This window comes from Cydia pomonella, chromosome 13 (assembly GCF_033807575.1).
Source record: "Cydia pomonella isolate Wapato2018A chromosome 13, ilCydPomo1, whole genome shotgun sequence".
NCBI classification, from domain to species: Eukaryota; Metazoa; Arthropoda; class Insecta; order Lepidoptera; family Tortricidae; genus Cydia; species Cydia pomonella.
The window spans coordinates 20029290-20057095 of record NC_084715.1 but is presented as its reverse complement, the minus strand read 5'-3'; the positions used below and the strand labels follow the sequence as shown (position 1 = coordinate 20057095).

At 41.0% G+C, this 27806-nt stretch overlaps 4 protein-coding genes and 1 long non-coding RNA gene across 5 annotated transcripts in view; 2 read left to right on the top strand and 3 right to left on the bottom strand.

Annotated features, from left to right (window-relative positions):
• The window catches only part of LOC133524628 (ATP-dependent RNA helicase DDX42), a 35839-nt gene extending 24416 nt beyond the window's left edge, over positions 1–11423 (bottom strand). Inside the window, exons 1-10 of the mRNA XM_061860764.1 lie at positions 10949–11423; positions 10487–10580; positions 8240–8406; positions 7274–7514; positions 6426–6582; positions 5468–5607; positions 4596–4695; positions 2490–2621; positions 1457–1631; positions 90–186 (exon numbers count right to left, since the gene is read on the bottom strand). Of these exons, the coding sequence (XP_061716748.1) occupies positions 90–186; positions 1457–1631; positions 2490–2621; positions 4596–4695; positions 5468–5607; positions 6426–6582; positions 7274–7514; positions 8240–8406; positions 10487–10580; positions 10949–11196 (1551 nt within the window). The 5' untranslated portion in view covers positions 11197–11423. The remainder of the gene's footprint in view (positions 1–89; positions 187–1456; positions 1632–2489; positions 2622–4595; positions 4696–5467; positions 5608–6425; positions 6583–7273; positions 7515–8239; positions 8407–10486; positions 10581–10948) is intronic.
• Positions 11424–11449: 26 nt separating this feature from the next.
• On the top strand, positions 11450–12228 carry LOC133524631 (uncharacterized). Its single transcript, XR_009800405.1, has 2 exons — positions 11450–11866; positions 11974–12228. It is a non-coding gene; the product is annotated as an uncharacterized LOC133524631 (long non-coding RNA).
• Positions 12229–13133: 905 nt separating this feature from the next.
• On the bottom strand, positions 13134–14804 carry LOC133524619 (partner of Y14 and mago). Its single transcript, XM_061860755.1, has 3 exons — positions 14592–14804; positions 14035–14301; positions 13134–13526 (listed from the first exon to the last, which is right to left on the bottom strand). The coding sequence occupies exons 1-3, from the start codon at positions 14629–14631 to the stop codon at positions 13255–13257; spliced, it is 579 nt and encodes a 192-aa protein (XP_061716739.1). The 5' UTR covers positions 14632–14804; the 3' UTR covers positions 13134–13254.
• Positions 14805–15095: 291 nt separating this feature from the next.
• Positions 15096–19267, top strand: LOC133524616 (protein lin-37 homolog). Its single transcript, XM_061860752.1, has 6 exons — positions 15096–15294; positions 15370–15472; positions 15614–15823; positions 16492–16624; positions 18237–18385; positions 19055–19267. The coding sequence occupies exons 1-6, from the start codon at positions 15207–15209 to the stop codon at positions 19062–19064; spliced, it is 693 nt and encodes a 230-aa protein (XP_061716736.1). The 5' UTR covers positions 15096–15206; the 3' UTR covers positions 19065–19267.
• Positions 19263–27752, bottom strand: LOC133524602 (rRNA N6-adenosine-methyltransferase ZCCHC4). Its single transcript, XM_061860722.1, has 7 exons — positions 27359–27752; positions 24467–24705; positions 23502–23705; positions 22974–23175; positions 21972–22177; positions 20485–20599; positions 19263–19477 (listed from the first exon to the last, which is right to left on the bottom strand). Exons 1-7 carry the CDS (start codon positions 27653–27655, stop codon positions 19379–19381), a joined length of 1362 nt encoding a protein of 453 aa, XP_061716706.1. The 5' UTR covers positions 27656–27752; the 3' UTR covers positions 19263–19378.
• Positions 27753–27806: the final 54 nt, after the last annotated feature.

Here is a 27806-nt window from a genome sequence, read left to right as displayed (position 1 = left end):
GAGGTAAAATTTTATAGATACCTAAAGGCTTCGTAAGTTTATTGTTTTTTTTTTAAGTATTTCAATGTTTTACCACTTTTACCGCATACCTTTTTGGTGACGAATATTAGAACACTCCCCGCAGACTGGAACTCGACTAGATTATTCAGTAGCCACGTCCATTTCTCCTCCGGCTTGTTGAATATACTGCAAACAAACAAGAAGGAAGTGGATAAAAAAACATTCAACTATTTTATTCGGGATAAATTGTTGTCTCAATACTTCAAAACGTACCACTGCACGTGCCGCGGGAACGTCGCGGAGAACAGAGGGCCTACCGCGAACCACGTTCGACGTGCTGTCTCCCTGTCACACTTACATACGAATTTACAAGTGCGACAGAGAGGCAACGTGTTGCCTCGTGGTTCGCGGTAGGTCCTCAGGAGCGCTTGCCGGTCGTGTCTGTACTCGCCGGCCGCGCCGTGCTGCACACGCACGGGGCCGTGCAGCCTCGCTCGCCAGCCTCACGGGGGGGTACTCACTGTGCTCGCTGCGTCACGAGCGCGCTGGCCTTGCCGGCCGCACCGTGCAGCACACGCACGGGGTCGTGCAGCCTCGCTCGCCAGCCTCACGGGGGGGTACTCACTGTGCTCGCTGCGTCACGAGCGCGCTGGCCTTGCCGGCCGCACCGTGCAGCACACGCACGGGGTCGTGCAGCCTCGCTCGCCAGCCTCACGGGGGGGTACTCACTGTGCTCGCTGCGTCACGAGCGCGCTGGCCTTGCCGGCCGCACCGTGCAGCACACGCACGGGGTCGTGCAGCCTCGCTCGCCAGCCTCACGGGGGGGTACTCACTGTGCTCGCTGCGTCACGAGCGCGCTGGCCTCGCCGGCCGCGCCGTGCTGCACACGCACGGGGCCGTGCAGCCTCGCTCGCCAGCCTCACGGGGGGGTACTCACTGTGCTCGCTGCGTCACGAGCGCGCTGGCCTCGCCGGCCGCGCCGTGCTGCACACGCACGGGGCCGTGCAGCCTCGCTCGCCAGCCTCACGGGGGGGTACTCACTGTGCTCGCTGCGTCACGAGCGCGCTGGCCTCGCCGGCCGCGCCGTGCTGCACACGCACGGGGCCGTGCAGCCTCGCTCGCCAGCCTCACGGGGGGGTACTCACTGTGCTCGCTGCGTCACGAGCGCGCTGGCCTCGCCGGCCGCGCCGTGCTGCACACGCACGGGGCCGTGCAGCCTCGCTCGCCAGCCTCACGGGGGGGTACTCACTGTGCTCGCTGCGTCACGAGCGCGCTGGCCTCGCCGGCCGCGCCGTGCTGCACACGCACGGGGCCGTGCAGCCTCGCTCGCCAGCCTCACGGGGGGTACTCACTGTGCTCGCTGCGTCACGAGCGCGCTGGCCTCGCCGGCCGCGCCGTGCTGCACACGCACGGGGCCGTGCAGCCTCGCTCGCCAGCCTCACGGGGGGGTACTCACTGTGCTCGCTGCGTCACGAGCGCGCTGGCCTCGCCGGCCGCACCGTGCAGCACGCGCACGGGGTCGTGCAACGCGTCGCGCGCGAGCCGCTCCACGCGGCGAGGGAACGTAGCGGAGAACAGAAGTGCTTGTCGGTCGGGACGCACGTGATTGCATATTGAACGGACTTGGGGCTCTGAAAAAAAGATCAAATTAGTATCGGCTGTTTAAAATGAATTTGCATGTTTAAGAGAAAATGTAGATATTGACGATGCAAAAGCGAAGCAATGGGGTTGGCCGGTCGAAGTATTTCACAGATGGCGCCAGCATGGCTTGCCCAGTCAATCCCTAGAATTGCGTCAAATTCTGGTTTTTTTTTTAAATTTTATGACCTGGATTCCAGCCCTTTAAGCCAAATGTCATAGAACAAAACTACAGACAGGGGCAAGCAGAGTACTTGAATAAATAGACTGTAAAGGCAAACCGGTTTATATAAGACGATAACGACATGGATTAACAGGAATGTTACTCAACAGCAGCTACATTTTAATTTAAATGTAAGGGCGTCCGCTAGCTGACGCGGATGCACGGAGCGGGTGAGCGGGTTAACGAAAAATTGTATGAGCAATGCTGCGGACGCGTGCGACTGATTTTATCTTCATGGCACCCGCATGCATGCTCGCTCGCTAATACGCGAACGGAGACACTTAGGGTGGTATTCTATCCGTCCAATATCTTGGTTGTATTTGCGTCTCACATTTTGCTTAATGAGAGAGTGAGACCCAATGCATGTTGAACCAACATATTGGACAAGGAATTAGCGCCGCGCTGAATCGCGCTCACTTCTGCTTGCAACCATTAACGCTGCTATTTAATTATAGGATTGAACTTTCCTTAACTTTTGAAAAACAGTACACATGACAAACATAATAGTGGTTCAAAAATTGACTTTATTTTGTTTGTATGAAAGTAGAAAATCAAATAAATAAACACCATCTATCCCCACTTTGAACCTGTGAAACTATTTGATGTGAATCTTACAATATACACTTACCGAAACCCATGTCGAACATCCGATCAGCTTCGTCGAGCACGAGGTACGTCACACGGCGGAGGTTTGTGGCTTTACACTTGATAAGGTCGATGACCCGCCCTGGCGTACCCACTATTATTTCAGCACCACCACCTAAAACAAAATAAAGTACTCCAGAATTAGATAATGTGCTACAATCTTTTTGATTTGACCATTTAAGAATACTCTTTAATGCGGCGAGACGTGTTACACACACACGTATTTAAGATTAGTAGTTAAGCTAGAAAAATGTATGTTTTTTTGGTATGAAATAAACAGATAATTTTTTTTTTTTAATTCGTATTCTTCAGCTTCCAAAAAGGTCGTCAATTCAGAGCTATGTGTGTTCGAAAACATGACTCAAAGGGAAATAATGTCTTGTTGCTTTCGTAGAATAGTTTTTGGAATCGTGAATTGATTTTCAAGAGTCAAAAGAAATGTTTAAATGCAGTATGCGGTATTACATTTTATAGAATTAAAAATACTGACAGTCCCTTGTTTATAATGTGTATGAAATAGCAACCTATTTTAAATGTAATATGAACGAATTTACAAAATTCAATAGCCTGCGTCATCAGGGAGAAATAAATTATAACTCATGTAGAACCGCCTTTGTGTCTAAAAACATAATCGGTATGGCGCCTCGAATATTTAATAAATTACCATTAAGCTTCCTAAATGCGATGATGATTGCGATGATAAAACAAGAAAACATTATAGTATTTTATGCAACAGTTGTATAAGAAGGGTCAAAAAAGGCGAGTGGCGTGAGTTACAATGTGAGCCGGAGCCGAAGGCGTAGGCAAACATTGTAAAGGAATACGCCACGAGCATTTTTTGACCTACTTATACAACGTTGCATACAATATTTTTCCTACGAGTCAACAAAAATAAATCTTAATTTAGGTAAACAAAGCAAAAGTATATAGCCTCTTGGCTACAACGTACGATCATACCTTGGCGCGCGAGCATACCTTGTTATTGTTACGCGCCCGGCCCGCCCCGGGCCGCGGCCGGCCGGTCAGCGACACCTCGTAACTCATGAGGCCCTGGTACTTGCTACTTGCTAAATTAAATTTTTGAACAGTTTTTTCTCAATTTTGGCCACCGTAGCCTACGGAGACTAACAAGCAACGCTAAGCGGTCTTCGTAGTCTATGGGTGTTGCTATATTACGGGTGTCACGTGCGTGTTTCTGACTTATGAAGTAATTATTTTTACTATGCAACCAAATGAATATTTTGTAAGTTGGCAGCAATGCACTTAGTTTAAAACTGTATTCGTTTTGGTTTTGTTAGGTTGGTGGCCATTAATCGCAGTAACGTTATAGCGATTAAAAGCACAAGAGCTTTTATGAGGAATATACAATATAGACTTTTCTTGAAACCTTTTATCTATGTTCTTATATTCGTGTTAATGAATGCATAAATTACAGATAACAGTAGAGGAGTAGGAAAACACTTTTTCCAAGTAGCAAGTACCAGGGCCTCATGAGTTACGAGGAGGTGTCGCCGACCGGCCGGCCGCGGCCCGGGGCGGGCCGGGCGCGTAACAAGGTATGCTCGCGCGTCTTGGCTATATACTTTTGCTTTGTTTACCTAAATTAAGATTTATTTTTGTTGACTCGTAGGAAAAATATTGTATGCAACGTTGTATAAGTAGGTCAAAAAATGCTCGTGGCGTATTCCTTTACAATGTTCGCCTACGCCTTCGGCTCCGGCTCACATTGTAACTCACGCCACTCGCCTTTTTTTAACCTTCTTATACAACTGTTGCATAAAATACTATTAAAACTGCATTGTATAACTTTTTAGCGTCTAAGGCATATTATACCATTCAAGAATATCTCAACGACGTACATTTGTAATAGAGTAGGTATAAGTAATTTATGCATGCGATACACATGTCAATCTTAGATATGTAGTCCTTTTTTTTAAATATGCATGACCTTTTGTACCATGTTATAGCAAATAAAAAAAATGTGGCTGCTTATGGAGATGAGGTGCTCTTGACTCCTCGGTCCTCGATTTTTTATAATGCAACCATGAGAAGAATAGGTATGCTTAATAGTACACACAAGATTAATTACCCTCTAAAGCTTTGGTTTGTTCCCACTTGGAGCCGCCACCGTAGCAGCACACACATCTGATGTTGTATACTTTGCCAAACTTCTTCGCCTCCATGTAAATCTGAGCAAAGGATAAAATTTCATTAAAAATAAGGTAGTCACGTCTGAAAATATCGATACGAAAAATATGCCAGCAATATGTATACACTACCATAATATATGGGCAGTAAAGTCGTGTATACATATTTTTGGCACTTTTCTCGTACAGATATTTTCAGACGTGACCGTACATGATATGTTACACCAAACTACCGACTGCGCCAATTTTACGGTCCTTTCTTTGATGTTAAGGCAATTGGGTACTTGACACATGTTGAATATTATAACAAAATTTAACTAAATGGGTAGAAAATGAGCCATCCATTATAAAAAAAGTAGAATTTAAAAAGACGTATTTAGATTATTAAAAATACAAGGCTCGAAAATCACATCTTTTTTAAACTTTTAAAATGAATAAAGAAAATGATACCATTCGATTCCTTACATTTTATTGAAAAATAAATTGTATAACAATTATATACATAAACGCAATATTTCAGGGTCTAAATAGCAATTTTCTTGATCTTCCTTACATTTAGGACAGACTAATGTAATGTGACCTCATACTACAATATCATTTGTTAGAGGCGTTTCAATCGTCGAGTGCGAGCGTCAGACTTTAACTCTCATTTCTGACCTTTGTGTTGCTTAAATTCCATGAGTCCTATATACATTTGATCCTCAGGAAAATCAAGATCGATTGACATTATTTACAAAATACCGTCAAGTAGTCATTTAAGTGATGGTCTAGAACGGTCTGGACAGACTAGTATTCAATATGAACACCATCTTACCTGCTGGGCTAATTCTCTGGTGGGTGCCAATATGAGACCGATGGGCCCGTCGCCCGGCGCGAGTTCCTTCTGGTCCATGATGTGGACCAGTAATGGCCAGAGGAACGCTGCTGTTTTACCAGAACCTGTACGAGCAATACCTGAAAAAAAAAACAGAATAAGAATACAGTCAGCAGCGGGAGTGGCTAAGCCAGCCAGGTATTCATACTGATCTTTTTCTACACGTCGACTGTAATGGTTGAATTATGTACCAAACTATAATTGCGTATTTTTCATGTATGGGCTCCCACTCAACTATAACATTCATTTCGATACACTGTAGTCAACTATAAAGAAAAATTACCAATCACGTGCGCGCTCCCATGGAAAAGACTAAACAGGCGCGGGGCAGGAGTCGCACATTTATGTCTACATTTTTGTTTACTGAGATACTTACCAATTTTCATTAATCATTTAGGTTTTATAGTAAAAAAAAAACTATTATTTTAGATGACTCGTATAAAAAGGTTTGTATATTATTGTGATATAATCAAGCTTTTCAATTTCGTACCTTACTTAGGCAACTCAACAAGCTTCGTTGCCTAAACTGAAAAGCTCTCTATTATAACACGATTGTATAAAATATGCCATTACACGATTTACGAAAGTGGTGCGGATTATTTTGAATCATCCACTTAAAAATACAATCGCCGCATAAAAACAATGTCAATGGGGTTGGCAACTGTCAAAGGTTTGCATAGATGGCGCCATCATAGCTTGCCCCTGTCTCTAGTTTTGTTCTATGAGATTTGGCTTAAAGTACTGGAATCCAGGTCACAAAATTCCAAAAAAAAAAACAAGAATTTGACACAATTCTAGGGATTGACAGGGCAAGCTATGATGGCTGTTTAATACTTCGACCGGCCAACCCCATTGGCCTGGTATGGCAACCTCTAAATTTTTTTAAATAAGTATTTACCAATAAGATCCCTTCCAGAGAGTGCAGCGGGTACACCAGCGGCTTGAACTGGAGTAGGTTGCGTGTATTCTGAGCGCTGGATCGCCTTCATCAGTTGCTCGTCGAATCCGAAGTGCCCGAAGCTGGTTACGGGCTTGGGGGGGTCTGGGCCTGTCACCTGCCGAAAAAGAAAAGTTTCAGAGAGGAAGTAGTTACAGGTTCAGGGGATGCGGTCCTGTCACCTGCTGAAACGAGAGTTTCAGCAAGGACGAAGCCAATACTTTCTTACGGTCTAATTTTGAAGTCCTCTTGGGGCTACGCACTGCACTTATTATTTGACCTATTGAGTTTTTGAGAGCAAACGATTGTATTTTTTGCCACAGCATTGTCTTTAGTTGATAGGCAAAAAACTTATATATTTGAACTTTGCATTGCAATACTTTTGTAGTGTGGAAACATTTATTTATTTTAAACGGCTCATACTATACTACGTCGGTGGCAAACAAGAATACGGCCCGCCTGATGGTAAGCAGTCTCCGTAACCTATGGACGCCTGCAACTCAAGGGGAATTACATGCGCGTTGCAGACCCTAACAGTCCGCACCCTCGTTGAGCGCTGGCAACCTTACTCACCGGCAGGAACACAACAGTATGAGTAGCGTCCATTGTTATTTGGCTGCTGTTGTCTGTAAGGTGGAGGTACTTCCCCAGTCGAGCTCTGCTCTAGATCTGGAATGACATCCGCTGTTATGTGCCCTACCACCTCACTTTTGGACGTAGTTTAAGGACCCGGGTATGTCCTAAGAACTAAGAACTAACTAAGAACCCTATTAGGCGGTAGCAGTTTAATGAATCAGAACTTTTTTTACCTTGATTCCAAGTGTTTTCTTCAATTCCTCAACCTGTTGGTGATCTAACTTCTCAATATCCTCATGAGGTGTATAGAAATTCTTCTCAAACGGTTCATATTCGATCTCGGAGTGGTCTATAGGGGGAAGGGGGTCAATGAACTTCTTTTTGGGGGGTGCTATGGGGTTGCCATCCTCATCGTATTCTATTTCGACGTCGGAACCGTCATCGGCGTTGTTGAGCGGGTTGTCCTCCATGTACCTGGAAATAATATTGGTGTTACACAATTTTCACAATATCAAAAGACCGTAATTCTGCAAACAGAAATATTTATTTCATGTTTTAGCACTATGGTTAATTTTTCAAAATTTTTGTTTCATTCAGCAATTGGGTCCCGTTTGCAAAACTACGTCTAGATTAATTGCCTTTCGACAAAGTTTTTAGAATGACTTGAGACAGAAAAGGCTAGCGATAGCTTGTCACTGAGAAAAGTCAACAATATATTACAATCATCAATATTTTATGGACTGATTAAAGATGAAAGAAACTCCTCGTCGTCCATATCGTCGATGTCCTTCCTCGCGCCTCCCGAGTCCGTCTTGCACGCGTTCTCCTTGCTTTGAACCAGATCCTTTGTCCCAGCCCACCATGATGCAACTACGGTAAACTGCTAGTGACATATTTACTTGTAGTAGCTCTCCTCGTCATCCATATCGTCGATGTCCTACCTCGCGCCACCCGAGTCCATCTTGCACGCGTTCTCCTTGCTCTGAACCAGATCCTTTGTCCCAGCCCACCATGATGCAACTATGGTATACTGCTAGTGACATATTTACTTGTAGTAGCTCGCCTCGTCGTCCATATCGTCGATGTCCTACCTTGCGCCTCCCGAGTCCGTCTTGCACACGTTCTCCTTGCTCTGAACCAGATCCTTTGTCCCAGGCCACCATGATGCAACTACGGTATACTGCTAGTGACATATTTACTTGTAGTAGCTCTCCTCGTCGTCCATATCGTCGATGTCCTGCCTTGCGCCGCGGCCAGAGTCCGTCTTACACGCGTTCTCCTTGCTCTGAACAAGGTCCTTCGCCGCTTGCTGCTCCAGTCCGGCCATGAAAGCATCCAGAGGATCTTCTTCTTCGTCTTCCGCTTGCTAGACATAGATATGTAGGAAAAGTATGAATAGAGAATTAACAATATAAGAGCTCCGTCAGAGCAGCGTAGCGGTAGGCCGGTTCTCAAAAGCTGGCACGAATGGAATGAATGAGTGAATGAACATATCTGTGTTTATCATTTTAACCAATAAAATGGTGGCTTTGACTGTATACCGATACAGTGTATCACTCATACAATGAAAGTTTCCTTCATTCCATTCTTGCCAGACCTGTCACTGTCTCAACTTGTACATGAGTGGTGCACGAGCGCGGTGCTGGTAAGCCGCCTAAAAAAAAATATGTTGACCAAATTTTTTAAGTAATATTTATCTTAATTACACATCTTTTACTGTCATTCCAAATTAAAATCTACAATCGTCAAATTATATCAAACATAGCATATAATTTTAATTATTTTATTTCTTTTTAATTGGAAATAAATTTCAATTTTATCATAATCTTTAAAATATCTCCGACGGTCTGCCAGGAAGCCGAGGACGGCAGCAGACGACGCCCAAATTGCCAAGTGTCGCAAATAAGCATTTTTGAAAAGTAACTATGTATTTGCGGTGCTTGCGATTGAAACTATCGGTCCTTGGTCCTCAGACACCAAAAAACTAGTAAAGAAAATTTCTACCAAACCATTATTTATATTAGATGGACCGAATAATTCGGCCGAATATGCCGTTCATAAGATCTGAACCATACTGAATCTAAATATATTCAGCCCATCTCTACTTATATTTAGATTCAGTAAGTAAGAAATGCTGCTTTAACACTGTTAACACTCTGAGCGAATTCGCACGTTACTCCGGTTTACGGGCGTGACAGCAGTTTGCGCATATTTATCGATATCTCGCTCGCACATCGGAGCAGCGAGCGAATCCACATCCAATGTGAAGACTGCCTTAGTACAAATGCATAAACAGATAAATAAATCATGAATCATGAAGCTAAATGCATTCTCTTCATAAACTATTCATGTAAGTATGATTTGAATGTTTTCATAATTCATATCGGTTCCACATTTCATATTGAAACATACAATATTCTGAATATGTTATCCATTTACAACGTTTTTGTGGAAAATGGTAGCATTCTAAAATGTATGTTTTACGAAAAGAAATGATTGTGGTTTTGTTGCCTTTATAACAGTAACAATAACTAACATAAGGAATAAAATGGAACAGATATCAAATAAATTGACCATGTACAACTAAAATGGCCGGCAAAGCGCATTTAACAACTCTGGCTGGAGTGGCAGGCGTGACTGCTTACCATCAGGCAGGCTATATGCTTGTTTGCCACTGACATGGTATTTAAAAAGAAAATGTTAACACAGCATTTTGCCGCCCATGGCACATGGTATACTTTGCAAAGTATTTTTTTTTTACTGCTAGTGTAGAACTATATAAGTAATATAATATATTTAATGAAGATTTTTGCATATTATTATAATTTATTTGTCATTTTTAATTTAGTAGTTTATTATTTGTAAATATTTAACACTAGTAATATTAGTTACCTACTGAATAATGTATTATACCATCTTCTGTAATGAACATGATCACAATAAAATATGAATATGAATATAATAAATGTTACCTTTCTATTAGTTTTTGGTTTATTTTAACCCAGAAACATTATTACAAATTGATTTATCCATAATAAAAAATCATCTTATATATGGGCGGCAAAATGCTGCTGAAAAAGCGTGACAACTCTAGGGTTAAGGAATAGAAATACACTATAATCAATTGACATTGATTAAGAATTATTTATTTGTAATTTATTATATAAGTCATTCTTTTTTTAGTTTCATATAACTTAATTATATGTAAATTGACTTTACGAATATATATATATATATATATATATATATATATATATATATATATATATATATATATATATATTAAGAATTGCTAGACTTCAACTAATGAAAAGAAAATCAACTAATATTTAAAAATTCAGCACAATTTCTGTTCCTTTAAATATTAATTTGTGTATAATGATTTATGTTTTTTTTTGTGCTTATAAATTCTTCTTATCTTATCATCTGATTATATCTTAAATTACCTTAGCTCTGGCAGCAGCCTCATAGGTTGGGCTGCCTGGTGCTGGGATGTAGGCCAACGCTGGAGTTGGGGGTTCATCATCCTCATCAAAGTATCTGCAACATTATTCATCATGTCCATCGGAAAACTTAGGTACTTGTGTGAGATTTGTAACTTGTAAAAAGCTATGCTTTGTTTGTTAAATTTGTCAAATATGAGTAAGCTTTGGTTGGATAGTTGTTGTACTAGTGGAACAGTGATTAACAGCCAGGAGTTCCAGTTTCAACCGTGTTCTTACCGTGACCTCTCCTTCATTTAAAAAATTGTATTGTGCTACTTGTCCGCAGTGGGCTTTCAAAAGAGTAGCCATATTATTACAACTAAAATTGCATTTTTAATTATGTTACGGTGTGGGAATCAAATAAGGAGCCTTATGAAATACCCTAAAACACTAATTATTCTCAATATATCTAGGTATACTTACTCATCCTCAGTCTTGGACCGTTTCTTGCCCAATGTACCCCAGTTGCCCGTCACAGCGTTCTGGGTTATCGCTGTCATAGTAGAGTAACCCTGCTTGGACAGCCCGGAGCTTGGCGGCGGCACCGCATTCATCTGCGATGACGGAGGCGGCACGGCGTGTAGGGACACATTAGACGGGTTTCGCTTCGGCATCGCGAACCCGGCGAACCCGAAGCCCTTACTCCCACTCCCACCCGAATTATAACTCATCTTTAACGACTAAAATTAACTAGAATACGATAAAATCTAGCACGGACACTGATATTCTCATAACACTTATAAGGTTAACTTGTATGTCGCATACAAGAAATTTATATTTATAACAAGGAATAAGTACACTATTTGACGTTTAATTAATCTAATTTAACGTCAATTCAGCCTTATTATGGCTGATATTCCTAAAATATAATTCGTGTACAATCATACAACACAATCAACGAATGTATACAATATGACAATTCAAATCAGGTGTTGCCATTACACAAAAACATGCGGTCAAGCCGATGGTATATTCGAGTTCTCGTTAAAAATGTTGTTAAATACAAATGTTTTTGTCAATGTCATCTGATTCTGACAACTTGACGTCATCATTTTTTTTCCATATCATATTATTTTCATCATTATCTACGAGCTACGAGACCTGCAATAGTACTGTTTGTTGATTTATTGAGTAGCAGACTGCGACAAAATGTATTTGAAGTTGTGCGTATTAATATTTGCACTGCTGGCTGTCAGCAGCGTAGAAGCGTCATCGGGCTACGACTTTGGAGACTTCTTTGCCACAGTTCTAGGTCTCGGAATTGCGATCATTGGGATCCTCGCGTGTTTAGGCAACTACGCGAGACAGAAAGCGAGAAACGAATTCATATAACGCAATCATGTGAGTGACTATTAGGTTAATTGGTACCGGTTGTTAGTCTACTTACTCCACTAACAAGCCAGGTTTTTTTTAACTTTTAGTCAATCATTAATCTTTCTTTATTGCAGATACACACGGCAAGTGGAAGCAAGCAATGCGAAAAGACGAAATAAAATGTATATGGCCTGTAAAGTTTTTGTTAATTATAAGAACTTCCATATATTAAGTATAACAGAAAGAACGAAGACTGTACATCAAGTAAAATTAATGATATTGATATGAATTGAATCCATTAATACAGGCTTGGTTTAGTATAAGAACAGTCGCATAGCCAATTGCATAGCACATGTGTTAATTATGTTAATAAATTCACTGATAATGTAGTTGAGTAAGAGTATGTTTTGTTACCACTATAACTGCAATATGCCACTTATATCAAGAATGTTGTATTGAGGGTTTATTGATCAGTAAAATACTACTATTTCATTTATTTTTTGATTGCCATTTTGATGTTTGTTCCTCCTGATAAGTCAGAATGGTACAACCAAAGTTGGAGCCCAGTTTTTTATCTAACACAGTTGTAGGTTCATGTGTGTGGTGAAAGTTTAATCCTTTGAATGCTTTATGTCAAACACAAAAATCACTCAAATGCCAAGCTCCCAGGCGCCAGGGAGCTAATGTAAACCTTACTTAATAGTGTGAATGTTACTTTGACAGCATCTGCCATAACACCTATAGTTATACTTGATGCTGTGGACAGGACTCCAACCTCGACATTGGCAGAATCAACAACACCTTGATGGAGCCATAACCAGTGATCGGAACTATGGGAGTAAAACTTTAACAAAACTTGTCAAGCGGACATAAAATAGTGCATACAGCCCTAAAAATATTCATGTCCATAGGGATAGGAATAGTATAGTACTTACAGCCATAAAAATATTTACATTCATAGATATTCGAATATTTTTAAGGCTATAAGCACTCTTTTTATGTCCACTTGATAAGTTTTGTTAAATTTTTACTCCCATAGTTCCGATCACTAGCCATAACACAAAAAATTGATTGAACTATAGGTGGCAAGGCGAGTAATGAAGACTAGGTGTTCTTGGCATTCAACAGGTTAATGGCCAGTGACAAAAAAAAACCATACAAGCTGGGCATTATGCCTAAGATTAAATCATCATGGTAGACATAATTTTTCCAGTAGCCCTAAGTAAAATGCTAGCCCCTTACTTCTATTTACCAAACCAAAAAATTTTTGGAGTAGTAATTATAAAAATCTGTGTTCTTGTAAATAATTTAATATGATTTAAAGTAATTCCATCAGTATGTATTGCCATGAGACAACAATTCATGTTGAAAATAAAATTGATTTTAAAATCTTAAATTACACAATCCATTTGGCTTCATTCACTGACTTCTTTCTCTAAAACTTCTATTTCTTTTAAGATTGAGGATTTTTTTGACATTTTCTCCTTTTGATCCTTATCTGGTGTCTTGAGGACGCCAGATTTGACTTTTTCTTCCAATGTTTCTATGTCTCTGAGTTTCTTTCGTAAGTTTTTGAGCCGCTTGGTTGGATCAGTGGTCCCAGGGGTTGAGAGGGAGGGGGAGGGACTTTTGAATGTGGGTTCTGTTATTTCGCATTTGGCAAGTTTTTCCGCAGCTTCCTCGGCACCTAGAACGAGATATAATAATATTATCTTATCTCTATGTTTGTGGCTTCCATGCAGAGGAAGTCATAAAAGTGCAAAATAAGCATTCAACTAAAGACTGAGAGCTCACTCCATACATTTCCTTACTTAATAAATATGTTGTATGGGAGTTACGGTTAAACTTATGCTAACTTTTCATTAACATCATTTAACTTTTTATAAATGGGTTTTTATATAGATTAGTATTTAGTGAACACTCTAAGCTTACTTATTTCTTGGAGACATAAATAAACACTTGGGCAGTACAAAATCAGACAGTATAATATAGTGCAAACAAGACTGATATACATACTGTTTAAAATTTAAATTTCCCTCCCTCCCCTCGTAAAGTGCTTTAAGATTCTTTATGTATAATGGATATAATTATGCATATTACACTAATGGTTTAGGCAACTTTCCATCTTCTTAATCGTCAATTAAAGCATAAAGCATTATGAACACTTAAAGCAGTAATTGACCAAATAAACTCACCAGATTTCTTTTTCTTCTTCTTTTTCTTTTCAACATTAATAATCATGCCAGGTATGGGCTGTATGGTGCCCGATTTCTTTTTCTGAGCCTCTGCTACAATTTCCGGGGTTAGACCAACTGGGAGTCCAGTGGATTGGCGAGCCTTAAACTGCTTGCCCTTGCTCTCATAGAGCGGTACCTCCTCCTGGGGCACGTAGCCATCGCGGACACGCCGGGGCTTCCTCCATGTACCGTCAGGGCGCTGCGTTGCAGGAATGAACTTTGTTCCTGAAATGTATGAATATTCATTTGAAAACTCCGTACAGGTCCGACGTAGCAATATTTATTTGGAAGACTAGCGGGCTATTGCTTAATGAAATAAAACTGGAAAAGCCTCTTTTTTTTAATATTTATTGATTATACGACCGAAAATTCGAAAGTCGTCCTATCACAAATACATAACACAAAACTTTCACACTAACGATGAGCATAAGTGATGAGGTGAATAACATTAGATTATTTATGAGTGACTGATGCGCCCCGCGCTTCCGCAGCACGCTAAGCCCTGCAGAGCTTACCATCCGCATCAAGCTCGTACGCTGCAGCAGCCATAGCCATGCTGGCTCATGCGATTCGAGCTTCGTCACGACTCAATGCGACCTATGCTCAACATGCGACCCGTGATCCTCAGACCTTCCAACGAAATTTTATAAAAAATAAACACCAATACGCTCACTAAGTCGCTATTTTCGTGGGACTATTTTGTTTGACATTTAATTCTTTGTGTGGGTGATTGATTTTTTTTTATTACATCGTACGGTGAAGGCTGGTATCATTGACAAATTATATACCGACGTTTTAAACATGCGCTTACACAAACATAAAAAAAAATGTTGGACTGCTATTTATATATTTGCCGCTCTATAACTCTATTGCTATCTACAAGCTCAAAATATTACCGAACATTCTCCTCTCGTGTGAAAGTCAACACCGACATTGGCGAATTCACCCTGTGCAAATTGGCAGGGAGTAAAAGCCAGAGGGAAAAAAAAAACTCTATTGCTAGTATTGCTACTTGCTACATTTATGTTTTCAATTGTCATCTGTCAAAATTAGAAGCAAATTAATTTTGAATTAAGAATTTGCATTTTCTATTGTTTTTATTAAGATTTAATCAAAACAAGGTATTCAAAATGCGTAAACGCAGGCGCCTATTGACTACACCAATGAAAAACAAAACCAAACTTTTACATAGCGGTAGGGAAGAGAATGAGGCAAAAGGTAAGTAAAACACTTGCTACCAAATAGTTATTCAAAATTCAATCATTCATTGTTACTAAACTTATAACTTTTTAGATACGGCACGAGGCAGACTTAAAGGGGCTTTGATGGATGCCTTAGAACCAGCGGGCGACGAATCCGACGCTTCATCAGATCACAGCCCATCTAAACGAGAGAGGTTTGTAACATAACGATACTTACCATCTACTACTGCACACATGACACAGTAATCTAGGCTGATTAACTATCCTTTATTATAGTATGTACCGCAATTTTGCCCTAAAGACCATAAACAAAAAAGATATATTTTTTTTTTCAGGAATACCAGCCAAGACTACAGCAAGCGCGAACGTGACGCGTCAGATGACGATGACCGTTACCGCCGGCCGTCGCCGCCGCGGCAGTCGTACGTGCTGAAACTGTTTGACCGCAGTGTGGACCTGTCGCAGTTCAGCGAGGACTCTCCGCTGTATCCCATCTGTAGAGCTTGGATTGCCAACCAGCCTAAAGCTAACTACAAGGACTTTGGGTATATTTTATCATTGTGATATGCTGTTTGATGCTTGATTTGTAATCTGCGTTGGGAGTATTTGTTTAATGTTTAAGTAAGAATGTTGATTCTTAACCTCTTGAACGCCAGTCCGCGAAGGACTTTGCCATGCGCCGGACGCAGGTGATCACGATTATTTAAACGAAATTGAACTTTACGGAGTCGCGCATTAGTCCCTATTGCATTGGCGAAACTGTCGGCTGTAGCCGTCCTTGGCGTCCTTGGCAAGTATTTCAGATGTCGGCCATAGCCGACGGTAGCGGTCAAAAGGTTAATGAAAGCTAATAGAATGTTAAAGAAAGCTTTAACAAAATTTTGAAATAATTTTACACATAATAACTCTTTTAGTGAGTACTGAAAGCTATGCTAAGACCGCTGGCCAAGTGCTTTGTCCAGTATGCCGCCTGCCAAACAATTACAGATGTGCTAGATATATAATGTTTCTAAAATGGAAATTTCAGGATTATTTTGCAGTGTCCTTCAACCTTATTTTGTAACTAGATCATTTCGATCCCTATACTAAAACATGACAATGTTCTTCCAATGACACATTAGCTCATACAATGTCACTTCCACACTAGTGCAAACTAAGTATAGACAAAGTTTGTCTATATACATACATAAATGTACATTTCTGTACTTCACAGAAAAAAACCTGATGAGCCAGCATCTGAAGACAGCATAGAATTGCCTGGACCTGAGGGGCCTCCTGTCTCCAGGATACCAGAACTGATACATGAGCAGAAGGAGCGCAACAAGGACAACATCAATCTTAATTACGTAAGTACTTAAATGTTATAACATAAAGATGGAGAATTGATGTAAATTGTTTAATAGCCGGGTCCACACAGAGCGAGCATTCGCCCAAGCACGCCGTCTCGGCCAAGGCACGTCTAAACTGGCCATTTTGTGCGTGAGCATCAAGTGCTTCACCTGTATGCTCACTCTGTGTGGACCCGGCTATTCCGCAAAAAGATTTATCTACTAATTATAGCGACCCGCCCTTATGCATGCGTAGAACCTTAACAAATATACAGCTAAACCTTCCTCAAGAATCACTCTATTGATAGGTGAAAACCGCATATTCATATTCCATCATTTATTTGTATAAGAAACAGTAATGCATGGAAATACAAATTTCTACACCCTCCTGAACCCTCACTCCTTTCTAACATGCTTCGCAGGTGAAGGCCTCCTCCAGAATTTTCCACTCATTTCTATCTTGAGCTACTTGCATCCAGTTTTGACCATATTTTTTATGTCGTCTTCCCATCTAGTAACAGGTTTTCCTATACCCCATTTTCCTAGTGGCCTTTTCCATGACGTCACATTTTTGGTCCAACGATGGTCCGGTATTCGTGATACATGTCCTGCCCACTTCCATGTTAGTTGTTTGGCGTGTCTAGTAGGCGCGTCTGGCCTTATCTTTGTATGCCTTTTTTTTGGATTTTATGATGCCGACCATAATGCGCTCCATTCCCCTTTGACAAGTTCTTATTTTGTCTTTGACTTTTTTGTGAACTTCCATGTTTGACAACCGGCCGTAAGTTAGGCTTGGTAGTAGACACTTGTTCATAATTCTAATTTTTAAGGTTATGGGCATGTTACTCTTGAAGATTTCTTTCCAAGTTCCAATACTTGTTCCACGTGCTTTGTATTCTCCTTTCAATTTCCAGTTCATTCGTTTTTTTGTTGAAACTTATTTGCTTGCCAAGGTACATATATATATATATATATATATTGTTTAATATAGTTTAAGGGTTGTTGCCTACTGTTATTGTTTACTCTGTACTGTTTGTCATTATCATAGTTTTAGCCAAGTTCATTTCAAGTCCTAGTTTTATACTTGCTCTATGTAGAGATTCCAACATAATTTGAAGTTGCGAGCCCGTTTCAGCCATTGAATAATATAGAGAATAGCCGGGTCCACACAGAGCGAGGATACGCGCGAGGCAATTTCCTCGCGCACAAAACGGCCAGTGTAGACGTGCCTCGGCCGAGGCAGAGCGCACGTTTTCCTCGGGCGAGCGCGACCTTGGCCGAGCCGCTCGGTGTCGATTTTTCGGCATGCTCAAAGGCGCCTCAGTCATTTGCCGCGCGCTGGCCTGGTCGGGACGTGTTTGTTTGGTGCGCGTGGTTATTTTGTTTCGTGGGTTTCCCAGGATTTGTCCTAGTTTAAAGGGCGTCCGGGGAGCGTCCGGTGGAGGCTTCCTTTGTAGTCCGAGTTTAAAAATTTAAAGTCTTAGGCCACTCGCGACACACGCACAACCTGTTTAAAAAAACCTGTTGACATGTCCGGGTTCTGGACTCTAAAATCCGGGGTTTTCACGCGTCTTGTCCTGGTTTCCAAATTTTAGAGATGGCAACCCTAATCGTAATGTACCAATTTCAGCACGAGGCCCCCCCGCCCCCGCCGCAGGCGCTGCTGGCGGCGCATGTGGCGCGCTGGGGCTGCGTGCGGCGCGCCTGGCTGGAGCAGGCGCAGCGCCACGAGGCGCGCTACGCGGCCGCGCAGCAGCTCCTCAACAGCCTCAACGTCAGGTAACCAGCTTAATGGCTCAGCCAGCGGCAGCTTCAGAAGCCAAACCAAGACTAAAGCTAAATGGTTTCACTGATACAAATATTATGTCTAAATAGAGGCACACGCACACAGAACGCACTCAGAGCGAGCATTCGCGCGAGGAAATTTCGTCGCACAGCAAACGGCAAGTGTATACGTGCCTTGGGCGAGGCAGAGTGCACGTTTTCCTCGGCCGAGTCGCACGGTGTCGGTTTTTGGATGTGCTGAAAAACGCCTCAGTCATTTGCCGCGCGCATATCGAGACGTGTTTGTTTCGTGCGCGTGGTTATTTTGTTCCGTACATCTGTGAGAATTAGTAAAATACCAATGCTCCAAATGAATATATTTTAGCGCATGCTCTGTGTAGACCCGCCTAATAAAGAAGATGTGTATCTCTAGATTCAACCAAGAACCAATAATGATCCCTTAACAGAGCACACAGAAAATTGGGACGCGAAGCAGCTCGGTCTGTGTAGGCGTGCCTCGGGCGAAGCAAACACTAACGGTCGCAATGCCTCGGGGAGGCACGTCTCCACAGACCGAGCTGCTTCGCGCGGCAATTGTTATTTACTACTTTCTGACCTTAATTAGTGGAGGCTATACCCTATAGTGGAGTATACCTTACTAAAATGTATTTTTTTCTTTTGCAGTACATTGTGATGAAAACATTTGTGGGAAGGAAGAAATCATCAAATTATTTTTAAGCAGTATTTTTACATTACTTTTAAAATCTTTGACTTGAAGCGAAATTATCTTATTTAAACAATTTGCACATTGGTATGATCAATATTGTGTAAAATAATTTTATCTGATTTTGTACATTTAAATCATGATTCTTGAACAAATAAAACAAATTAATATGTTTTGATTATTTATTTAGTAACTATATATTCTTACAGTCCACACGTAAAAGCAAAATACTCAGTAGTACTTATGCCTTACAGGTATTGCCTGCTGAAAGTGCTGAAATGCCTTCAAGCGTGTTTCCTTTTCTTCTTCTTCTTTTGGGGTCCATCTTGGAGCAGAGGACACGTAGATTGCTTGTGGCCCTTCTCCTGGCAGTTGTAACATGACTGAAACAATGCATATAACATGTATGACCTTGTTCTCTTAAAACAAGAGTGAATAGGCTATTACTGAACCGGTGAGCTCTATCTTAGGCTCTGTCTTCACTTTCCATCAGGTGTGACTAGGGTCAGTTTATAATAATATAATAAATTAAACTATAATAGGCGGGTCCACACCTCGGCCGAGGCGGCGCGCTCGGGCAAGGAAAACGCACGCGCCGCCTCGGCCGAGGCACGTCTACACTGGCCGTTATGTGCGCGAGGACATTGCCTCGCGCGTATGCTCGCTCGCGTAATAGTGTCGCGGGGAGCCGTCGGCGGCGAGGCGAGGAACTACGCGAGTGCACGGCGTTATTGTCAAATGTTAGACTACCCGTACCAAAGAGAATTTGAAATAGAGGTGGAATGTCAAAGAAAACTTTGTAGCCGCAGTAAATTTACTGCCATCTTCGACACATGATTAAAACGCCATTTCACTTTGATCCTTATTTTTTACTGATATGTGTTAAATTTGTTAAATATCAAAAGTGGCGCCATCTAATAGATCAAAGGCCAAAGGTATAGCAGCATCGTTTCGAGCGATAGCGCCATAACCTTTAGGTTGTGCCCGGTAAGATGGCGCCACTTGGATATTTAACTTAACACATATCAGTGAAAGAATAAGGATCAAAGTCAAATGGCGTTCTAAAAGTTTTAATCATGTGTTGAAAGATGGTAATAAATTTACGTGCCTACAAAGTTATCTTTGGCAATACACCTCTATTTCAAATTCTCTTTGCCCGTATTTACCGCTGAATCGCTCATATTTCTTTCGCCACGGAAAGTCCGGGAGGCTAATTGAAATTAGTCGGCATTCGAATTTTAACCGTGATGAACTTCACTTCTTAGTTCAGAGTTAAATAAAAAAGTGGTATAACATCATGTCAAGTCAAAATCCATTTTTGTTTAATAAAAACTGCATGTTTTCCAATTAGAGCTCGCTATATTGGAGCTGGGAATAAAGCATAGTTTACCTGTGACTCTACGACGAGGCCACACACGTGTTTTTCAAGGCAGCAGCGCCCGCAAGTCTCGCAGTGGGAATACGTAGGCTTCACACACCTCTCGCATTTATTGCAGTGCTTGTACCTTTAACAACAAAACGGTGTTTTTATAATATAAATAAAAACATGTAATAGTACCTTTCAGTTACGGCTGCAAAAAATCGACTAGACTGTATGTATCCTCGATATTTTTTTAACTTAAATTCGCAAGCGGGGGCTGAGCTTTAGTCTGCCAAACCCTGGTTGCGAACCTTTGATAGCCCAGACAGTGCACGGATCATTTTAAACCTCAAACTTCTATTAAATTTTGACGTTTACTTGACATTTATTACATGACATTTAATATTATACATTGATTTGAATGAATTAGCATTGTTATTTTATTTTATTATTATTTCGTAATGCCTTGCCTTGTACCTACTTTAATTTAATAAAGAAAAATAAAGAGATATTTAATTATTCAAGTAGGCATATTACAATGCGCTTATGAATGTCAAATAAAGCCACCTCTGCCCTCTCTGACCCGAGAAGACGATCATTACGAGATACATAAGTATCTATATTGTAATTTTTCCCATAATTTACTTAAACCGCAAATGGCTATAAAGAATCAATTTCCTCGCAAAGCTTAATATAACGAGCCTTATATTTTACACAAAAACTTCAGCAAGCTTCTAGAGTCAGACCAAGTTAAGTAGGTAGCGATTTTTATAGCCCAGACGGTGCAGGATTTAGATTTATTACTTAAACCGCAAATGGCTATAAAGAATCAATTTCCTCCACCGTACTTATTGCTACTATATTTTTGTCAAGGACCACCAAATGTTTGAAGTAAATACGGGTCTGTTTTATTTTATTTTATTTATAAAGTTACAGACAATAGCGGACATTGCCGGGTCCACGCACAATACGGCCAGTGTCGACGTGCCTCGGCCGAGGCGGCGCACTCGGGCGAGGAAAACCCGCCTCGGCCACGGCACGTCTACACTGGCCGTATTGTGCGTGGGGAAGTTGCCTCGCGCATATGCTCGCTCCGTGGACTCGGCTAATTACAGTATTAGTGTTTGGGAGTAAAAAAGGTCATGCATCTCTCTACATTTGGGTGCCGCAAAAGGCGGGTTATGAACTACGTTAATGCCAAGGCCCAGAAAATGTATTTTCATCACACTTCCTATGTATTTTCATTTTTCCCATTTTTGTTTATGTTTAAAATGATTTAATTTGATTAATTTAACAGTTGTTTAAAATATTTTAACATAATTTTCATAGGCTGAATGCCAAATGGGCCTGTGCCTTCGATGCCTCACCTGCCAAGAAAAACATTGTGTGTAACTCCGGGGGTAAGAATAGCGCAAACTCGGGTCTTTAATTCCCTCCAGCCTGCGGCTGTCCGGAATTACCACCCTCGTATCCTAAATTCCACTTACACCCTCGTTGCACAATGTACTATTCCTTACCTCATGCCATTCTTGCTGGTACATTCCCCGCACTTATTGCAATGGTTGTTGCTGGCCAGTACCCAGTACTTGCATTTGCTGCAGAGTTTATAATTGGAATCGTTGGACATGTCTATGGTAGCGAGTGGTAGGTTGGTGAAGAAACGGACGGGTGAGCCAAGCTTCTTGCCTTTGTTTTTGAATTTCTTGTGATTTTCGTATTCGACCTGTAAGATATGTAAATTATAAAATCTACTGTAGGTGTGGTAAATAGGCATGCCCACACAGAACCAGCCGCCTCGCAAGGAAACGGATCACTCGCTGTTTCATGGGGAATTGAAAAGATTCTTATTGAGAGGTTTTAGGATATATTTATTATCTTTACATTTTATTGAGTGTTTTAATTTTTAGTTTGAAGGCATGTATTTCAAACACAATTCCTGTATTGTTTTCTTGACTATAAGCGTGACAGCACTATGAGCAGATATAGCGATGTCCCTCTCGCCGGAGCGGCGTGCGAATCCGCATGATCCGAATCCAATGATAAGAGTACCTTAATATCGGTTCGCCGTTAGGAATTTTCGCAATAGGGAGTTACTGCAATGTTCTGCTGCCAGAGCGCAGCACTATATATATCCCAGATAACGTATTACACTATTTAAGTATTTATACAGTTTGTTATAGTGTCTAAAGCTGATTTTGCAATTCCTTATGCGTCCTATTAGGGAATATTATGAGTAGGGGCCACTATCACAATCCATCACATCACATCTATCGCGAAACAAGAAAATCGAAATTTCGTTGTCTAACCTCTCTATCACGCTTGCATATTTGAGCGATAGAGGCAGATAACTAAATTTTGATTTTTCGTTTCCCGGTAAGCCCTTTGTAAACAAACCGCCTTGATGCATCAATGACACATTTTATTATCTACGAAAACTTGTCAAAAACAGGCACAGTATGTATAAGTTACTCTATGGTTTAAGACACGTGCTAAAAACACAAAATGAACACGCTTCTTACCTGAAAATCATGCATTTTCATCTCAGGCATAATGTTCCTTATATACGGCTCCGAGAAATACGGGAAGGCCCAAATGACGGGCACGGTGGACTCTTTATCAGATAATTTATTGAATGTGGCTGATAGCTCTTTCAGTGTGTGCGTGAGCGGCTCGACGCGACCTCCGAATGGCGGGTCCATTACTATGCATAGACCTCCGTCTCTGTAATAAAAATGAGTCAGATTTTTTTTATAATTACATGTTTTCACCCGACTACGGTGAAGCAAAACGAGGGTTATAATTTTGGGCCCTGCATGTTTTAACATGTATATGTATATAATGTTCGTATATAACTATGTAAGTTAAAAAAGTTTTCTTAAAAAGTGGAATGCGTGACGCAAAGGGGGTTATCGTGTTTGTATGTACATATGTTTGCTCCTTTGTGGCACTCTAGAGACCAACGGCGTGGATCGATTTTGACTTGTTGGTGGCAATGAAGTGTCCGCCATTAATAAGTATCGTAGTTTAATTTAAAATTTTAAACTTACTTAGAACTCTTGAAGAATTTCTTAAGCACTTTCTCGTCTTCATTCCCGTTTAAGAGATAGTTATTGAACATATTGTACCAGAGGTACTTGTTGGGAGCGTGGAAGAGTCTCTGCCGAGTGTCATAGTCGAGCAAAAGAGAGTTAAAGTCTGGGTGGGCTTGGGCAGCCTCGTGGATGGATGGAGTGCCGATACAGAGGATGTTTCTGGAAATTACAGAAATTCATTCGTATTTTTATTAACAGACTTGTTAAGAGGTAAAGGTCGATTCACAAAAACTGGCACGGGCACTGGCAGAAAATGGTGGCTCTGACTGTATACCGATACAGATGTCACTTGAAAGTTTCGTTAATTCCATTCGTGCCAGCTTTCGTGAAACAACCTGCACCTGAGTAAAGTTTAAATCTTACGTAATCGGTTAACGGGTTCGAAACACAATACAAAAATAATTTCCTTCTTAAATACCAAAGGCATTTGATGTTTTGTACGGCTTGTCGAAAAAAATGTTTTGACGGAAATGGGACTGGACATCTGAGGGTTAAAAGCAATTTGTGCCAATTACATTTACAAAAACAGGATTCTAAAAGGTAAAAATATGGACCATGGTAATTGTATTATTAAAATTTGTAGAATTTGAGGTCAGATCCATAGTTAACATTACTAATAGCTTATTTTTGTATAAGAATTAAAAAACTGTATTTATTTTCTTGTCGAATAGGGGAGTCCACATTGGCCGAGGCGGTGCGCGCGTTTTACTCGCCCGAGGGTGCCGCCTCGGCCGAGGCACGTCTACACTGGCCGTTTTGTGCGCGAGGAAACTGTCTCGCGCGTACGCTCGTTCTGTGTGGACCCGCCTAATTAAAAATATCCTTCTAATTTTTTTACATTGAGTATATCATCGTATAAATATAGCAAAAATAATTACAACACAAGAAAAACCCTATACAAGTACACATAAAATACTCACTTAATATTATTATTCCTCAATATCCCCAGCACGCAGCTGACAGACTTCTTCGTAAATATATACTGTGCCTCCACCGTATCATTCTCAAGAGCCGGCAGCCAACTCGAGGGGTGCTGTAACTGTTCGTCCGTCAACGGCGTGATAACTCGATGGTTTGAGTGCTTCTTACTCTGCGACAGTAGATACAGCTCTTTACACGTATCGCAGTACGCTCTGTCTGACGGGTGACGGGACTTTACCTGCAATTAAAATAATATAGGTACAATCAAGGGATGTAGCTGCTCGTTAGTGGGCTCGCTAGTTCGAGTGTTTCTTGCTTTGAGACAGTAAGTATAGCTCTTTGCAGGTGTCGCAGTATGCTCTGTTTGACGGATGACGCGATTTTACCTGGAATTAATATAAATAACCACACTGCTGTGTCGCATGGCTTTTCCTTTGAACTTGGCTGGGCACACTGTCGCATGTACAGCCAACTAAATACAGAGAGGGGTGTACATGGTCGTCAGCAGAGTGGGTTGGTGGTTCAAGTGTTTTCTGTAGACTGACATGTACGTATACAGGTATATTTTACGTAGTGTTTGTGTTCCTGCCGATGAGTAAGGTTGCCAGAGCTCAACGAGGGTATGGAGTGTTAGGGTCGGCAACGCGCATATAACTTCTCTGGAGTTGCAGGCGTACATAGGGTACGGAGACTGCTTACCATCAGGCGGGCCGTATGCTTTTTGCCACCACGTAGTATATATAAAAAAAGTATATCAACCTGCATAAAACAGTTCCATTACTTGGATACTGACAAATAAGCCCAGACTTAAAAAATACTAACTGCCACTGTCGGTATTTCGGCTCCGCCTGCGTGTTCTTCGTCTCTTTAGGAGTTATTCAACAAAATAGAGTATTTAGTCATGAAGGAAAATTAGTTTAGAACTTTGTCCGTAAAAAGGAAACAAACTAACAGGCAGACAGATATGGATTAAGTTAATTCCGGAGGGCGGCAGCTACCATAGTTTGCGAAGACCGATGGTAGATCACCGCGTATGCGGCGTAAGGCAGAAGTCCAGGTGCGTCCGAAACGAAACGTGACGTGAAACGTACTTCTGCTGGAGATGAACTTAAATAAGCGGCGTACCCAAGTAACACAAGATGGTTGTATTGTAACGTACATAATTCCCCTGCAGACGAACTGAAATCGGATTTAATCCAATGATTAAGTCTCTTATATTTTCTTAGTATACCGGAGGCCACGGTGAGGTGTCTTAAACGCATACGGGAATGCCTATAATCACTCCAAAATCAAATGTTAATTCCTGGCCTGGCATGTAATTAGGCGGATCCACACAGAACGAGCCGCCTCCACAGGAAATCGCCGCGCTAAGCAGCTCGGTCTGTGTAGACGTGCCTCGAACGAAGCAAACCCACTCGCGGCCGCAATAGCCTTGCCTCGCCTTGATAGGAAATTGCCGCGCCCCCACTGACCGAACTGCTGGGCGCGGCAATTTCCTCGCGAGGCGGCTGGTTCTGTATGGGTGGAGCCGCCTATTCATACAGAAATAGTAGTTATTTTCATGGGGTTAAAAAAAGAAAAATATTGTTCGTTAAAGAATATTTATTTAACATTGTACGTGTACATATAGGTATTTTTTAAATAACTAAGTCATTATTGTGTACACTGGAGAGGGCCCGACTGTCTTTGGTAACTAATTCCACTCGCGTACACTTATTTTGATAAAAACTGGTCCCGAAGATTGCATGTGTTCAAACTGTGCCTTCTCAGATGAAGATTCTTACTCATGAAGTCATGACAAACAGGTTTTTCAATTTGTAAGTCATAATAAGTTTCATCAAGGTCTTCTCCACTCCTCGGTTGTTTAAATAACAAATATATGTATGACTTTTACTAAATGGTAAATGTAATTTATTTATACAAATACGTATATGGTAATGGTATTTTCAAGACCCTGAATAGTCTAAATCTTTTCTGAAAGAAAGACTCCAAATTGGTAGACAATGATTCTTCATCAAGCATTATAATTGCTTCTTCTGAAAATACGAGACCTATCTTCCGTCCACTATTTCCCAAACAGGCATTTTCTAGGCACAGGTTTACGGGTGGTGGTTGGAGGCGGTTCAGTTACCAAATCCAAATATTTCGAATAGACACGTTTAAAATTCTTCTTAGGATCATTTGGATATTTTTTGTGTCCCCTAATACATCCTCCTTCACAATGGCAGCCGAAAATATTGCATGGCCCCCTTCCGCAATAAGTGCCGGCAGGTGGACGACCATTGTTGCAAACTTTCACCTCGCATGGGGCCGCTACTACTGGACTGAGTGGAGTATTATAAATAAATACCGTTTGCATATATGCCAACGGAATGAACGTATTGCACTTCGCGGTATTGTTTTTAGGTATAAATTGAACAGTAACACCTCTACAACATACACTTTCAACATGTTTTAAAAAAAATATTGGAGAAAAAATTAGGAAAACAACCTTCATATTCTTTTTAAAGACAACTAGTGTAGAGCTCTTCAATTGCTCAAGTATGTCAAATGAAGTTTACAGAGGCTTTTTATATGACAAAAACTAAAACAATGACACAATAACTCTCAACAATGGCTAATTGTTCATTTTTGGGATTAGAAATTAGGTAAACAAAAAGTATCCTATCCTAATACCTGTCATCAATTTGTTTTAGTGGAAGTGAATCATAAATGGTGACAATTGTGCTTGGATCACTTGCATTGCTTGATGTGTATAATAACTTGGGTATAGTACATTTTGAGTATAATTATTATAAGAACAGGAAGTGTAGAATAGGTAAGTGTGAAAAATAAGTTTTACAAAAAAAATATCTTGTAATATATTGTATTCTTAAGAAATTAAAACTAACCTCATTCAAGTTACTCCAAGCCGCCGCTTTATCAATCTTAGGAATCAAGTTGTAATATTTCTCATTACGTTTTCGGACGCCTTCCTTCTTCCACTCGTCTTCCTCGATGTGTACCGTACACTCTTTTTTATCCCTGCATGAGGCGCACGCGAAGTATCGGCCCTTCTCCGACGAAAACAATAGTGTAGGACCGTGAAGACACATTGGGTGGTTAGTAACATCTTCTACGATGACTTCTACTGGTGCGTGTTTTTGCGGCTCAGTAGCCTTTGGGTTAAACTTTCGTTTCTTCGTCATTTTTAATTCATTTATAGAAAAATAACAATAATCAAAACGCAAACACGCACGATTTCGCAAGTTTGTGGAATGTCAAATATGTCAAACATGACCACATGGCATCAAAATACTATTTGAGCTACTCGGCAAAACGTTACTATTCAGTTGAATA